This window comes from Prionailurus bengalensis, chromosome B3, assembly GCF_016509475.1.
Source record: "Prionailurus bengalensis isolate Pbe53 chromosome B3, Fcat_Pben_1.1_paternal_pri, whole genome shotgun sequence".
Lineage (NCBI taxonomy): Eukaryota > Metazoa > Chordata > Mammalia > Carnivora > Felidae > Prionailurus > Prionailurus bengalensis.
The window spans coordinates 71,154,321-71,158,031 of NC_057355.1; the positions used below are offsets into that span (position 1 = coordinate 71,154,321).

A 3,711-nucleotide genomic window follows, 5' to 3' on the forward strand; every position below is an offset into this window, starting at 1 on the left:
AAAGCTCTTCTGACTGTGCAGAGACTATAAATTGAAACTCAAAACTTATATGTGGGCAATCCCATGATTATAATTTCTAAGACAAAGCAGTTTTTCTATCTGTAGGCTAGGCCACTAGCTTTTCCTTGTGCTCCATAGCACCCTCTTCTGTATACCTTCGCTAAGAGTTCCAGATTGAAAAGATCCAATCCTACCTCACACTCTTGGACAGACAAAATTTCCCCCCTAATGACCAAGCACTGTCCATCATTTTTATGACCTGCAGTCACTTCCCATCAATTTTCCTCTCTCAGAACTCCCACTATTTCAGATGCCATGAGGTCATTTATTTATTTTAAAGAATGGATCTAGAATTCGTAAGTATTTTTGCAAGAGTTTCAGAATGACCTATATTTCAATATTGTCAGAAGCAGAGGTATAATATTATTTTTCTTATCTACAGAAATTTTGTGAGAATCAAAAGAGATTACATATTAACATAATTTATAAATTACATTGTTATCATTAAGTATGTTTGGCTTTATCACTATCATCATCACCCCTATCATATGACTCTGTACTATATTGGTTTATTTTTTTAATTCTATGTTTCCCAAAGGAATCACCAGAGCCTTGTGGAGTGGTAAAATTATGAAAGTGAAAAGTGAATCAAAAACTGTTCAAAACGTAATTGCTATTAAATCCTATTCCAAACTACCATTTCTTCTACACTGTTTCAGAAACAGCTTGCCTTTGGGGTATGGCTTTCCTTTCAAATACTACAAATCAGAAATGGATGTTATTTGTATCATTTCTTCTACTTGCTGATTTTGAATGTGCTTAAGTCACTTGTACAACATGTGACTCTTAGTCTTCTAATTGATGAAAGAGAGGATAGACTGTAAGAATTAAATATTAAATTGAAGTGTGAATATGTAGTGTTCCTTTAAAAAGTTAAAATCATTTTTTGTTCTTAGAGCTTTGAAAAAATATATTCTGAATTATGTTTTATTGGTTGTTGTGGATTAGAGAGCATGAATGGTATACGTAAGAGAATAAATATATAGAGCAAAAATATATATTTAGTACTGTTGGTGAAAAGTGTCTACTTATATATGGAGTGATATACATTTTTGTAGGTAGTCATTGAACTTTGAATGTCAGTTCTAAACTTTAATATGTGGGTTCAGCTATCGGCTTTGCCCAGCAAAGGATTACTCAAGACTGCATGCAAGTCAGGAGAGGTGAGAGGGAGGCTAAGGGAAGTCTCTCTGAGCTGCTCTCAAGCTCCCATATTTATTGAGCAGACATTTAGGATAACATTGTGCAATACTCAGTGGGCTACATGCCAGTAAGAACATATAGAAAGGTACAGAAAAACAAGTTAAGACAAGGTGAAATATTCCATGCAATAACGTGGTCTAAGGAATTTATGAGCATAGGCAGGACCTAGCCCCTAAGTATACATTAACTAGATAAGCGAAGTGAGTGCCCCCTAGATATACATTAACTAGATAAGTGAAGCATGGCATGCTGTTTTCAGCAAGTCAAGAAAGCAGTTTTCTGCTTTGCAATGGATTCCATATAACCTCCTAGCCCACGACATAGCTGTTTGATTTCCCACATTAATATGCTGATATAAAGAAGCATTGTGGGCTCAAGTTTTAGTATTTGTAACATAGTTAATGTAAATGTATGGATCTTCCTAGGTTTCTCAGTTCAGATCATGAATCCTGAAACATAATCTGTTTGCTCTTTGGTCCCTATGTTTGGGTAGTTTGTTGTGAGAGTTCATTGCAAAATATACAAGAAGAAAAATCTCAATCTATTTAGTTTCTTAATTCAGAGAGAAATCATTTGAATGGCAAAGAATGTAAGTGTGGGTATTTGTATAAATTTACAGAGGGAGAGAGACAGAGTTGAGGTATATAATCAGAAAACTTATTCTGTCACCTAAAGATGGTAAGAACAAGATAAAATTTATGGCAATTCCTCTTTCTAATTTGTAATACCAGATAAGATGATGACTGGAGAAAAACTGCAAATCAATCACTCTTCTGAAACTTTAAAATATGAGGTAAATATTTTAATATTTTGTAAATTTTCATATTAAGTTTATTGGATGAAGCATGAATTTTGACAGATACATCATATAGGAAAAGACTTATAAATAAATTTAGTCCAAATTAAATAAAAATTATTTCATAAACAAAAAATAAAGTCCAATTCTGTTATCTAACATGTTTGTTTACTGTTAGAAAATACCAGAAAGAAGAAAATGAGTACTCTGATATTTCAGACATAACAGTAGTTTATGGAGTAAGATACACTAACCTGGCTTTTATTATAGGCTATTTATTTATCATAAGGATTATCTGAGAGACTTTCAGAAATGCACATGTCGAGTCCTTAGTTTTTGCATTGCTGATATTACCTCCTTATTTCTTAAGGTGTAAATCATGGGGTTTAAAAGAGGGGTGAAAACAGTATAAAATATGGAGAGAACCTTATCCACTGGGAGACTGCTAAAAGGCCAAGCATAAATGAAGATGCAGGGACCAAAGAAGAGGGTCACCACAGTGATGTGGGCAGTCAGGGTGGCCCTCGCCTTGGCCATGCGTGCTGAGGAGCGCCGTCTCACGCTAGCCAGGATGACTGTGTAGGAGATCAGCAAGAGCACAAAGGAGGTCATGGCCATTAGACCACTGTCTGAAAGCATCAGTACCTCAAAAGTAAAGGTATTGGTGCAGGCAAGTTTGATAACCAGGGGAAGGTCACAGAAAAAACTGTCCACTTTATTGGGGCCACAGAATGGAAGGTTTACTGTGAAGGCCAACTGACTTATTGAGTGCAGAACCCCAGTAAGCCAGGAGCCCACCACAAGGATTGTGCACTTGCGTGCACTCATGATGGACGCATAGTACAGGGGTCGACATATGGCTACATATCTATCATAGGCCATGGCAACAAGGAGCATCATTTCACCACCAGCAAAAACATGCAGAAAAAATATTTGGGTCATGCATCCCTCAAAAGAGATGGTCTTGTGCTCCATAAGGAAGTCAATAATCATTTTGGGGGTGGCAAATGTGGATAGACACACATCAATGAAGGAGAGGTTACTGAGCAGAAAGTACATGGGTGTGTGTAGTGCAGGTTCAGACATGACTGTGAGCACAATGAGGAGGTTCCCCAGCACAATGGATAAATAGAAAAGTGTAAAAAATGCAAAATAGAAAAGTTGTAGCTCTCGAGAACCTGAAAGACTATGCAATATAAATTCAGTCACTCCTGATTTATTTCCTTGGTCCATGATTTCAAATTTTTGAGATGGGACCAGAAACATTCCTGTAAAGTGAAATGGAAAAAAAACATCATAGTATTGTGGCAGTGAATGAGCAAAGTCAAGCCTGGTATCCCATTCCCCTCAGCATAGTTATGTATTTAGATCCTTATAAGTACACAAATAAATGTTGCATGCAGTCATTTTGTAATGACTCTGTAACCGTGGCTTTCATCTCTGAATCCCAGCATGATAGTCATGTTTTAAAATCAACTTTAGGTGCCTGGGGGGCTCAGTCAGTTGAGCATCTGGCTCTTGATTTCAGCTCAGGTCATGAACTCACAGTTTGTGATATTGAACACCGTGTCTGGCTCTGTACTGACAGCATGGAGCTTGCTTGGGATGCTGTCTCTCCCTTTATCTGCCCCTCCCCCCCCCTCTCTCTCTCA

The 3,711-nt window shown here is 37.1% G+C and overlaps 1 protein-coding gene across 1 annotated transcript; it reads right to left on the bottom strand.

Annotated features, from left to right (window-relative positions):
- Positions 1-2,365: 2,365 nt before the first annotated feature.
- Positions 2,366-3,310, bottom strand: LOC122467893 (olfactory receptor 4K15-like). The gene has a single exon (XM_043554469.1). The coding sequence runs from the start codon at positions 3,290-3,292 to the stop codon at positions 2,366-2,368; it is 927 nt and encodes a 308-aa protein (XP_043410404.1). The 5' UTR covers positions 3,293-3,310.
- Between the last annotated feature and the right edge of the window lie 401 nt (positions 3,311-3,711).

Coding starts and splice junctions, on each gene's coding strand:
- LOC122467893 (XM_043554469.1), bottom strand. CDS start 3,292: ATGGACCAAGGAAATAAATCAGGAGTGACTGAATTTATATTGCATAGT.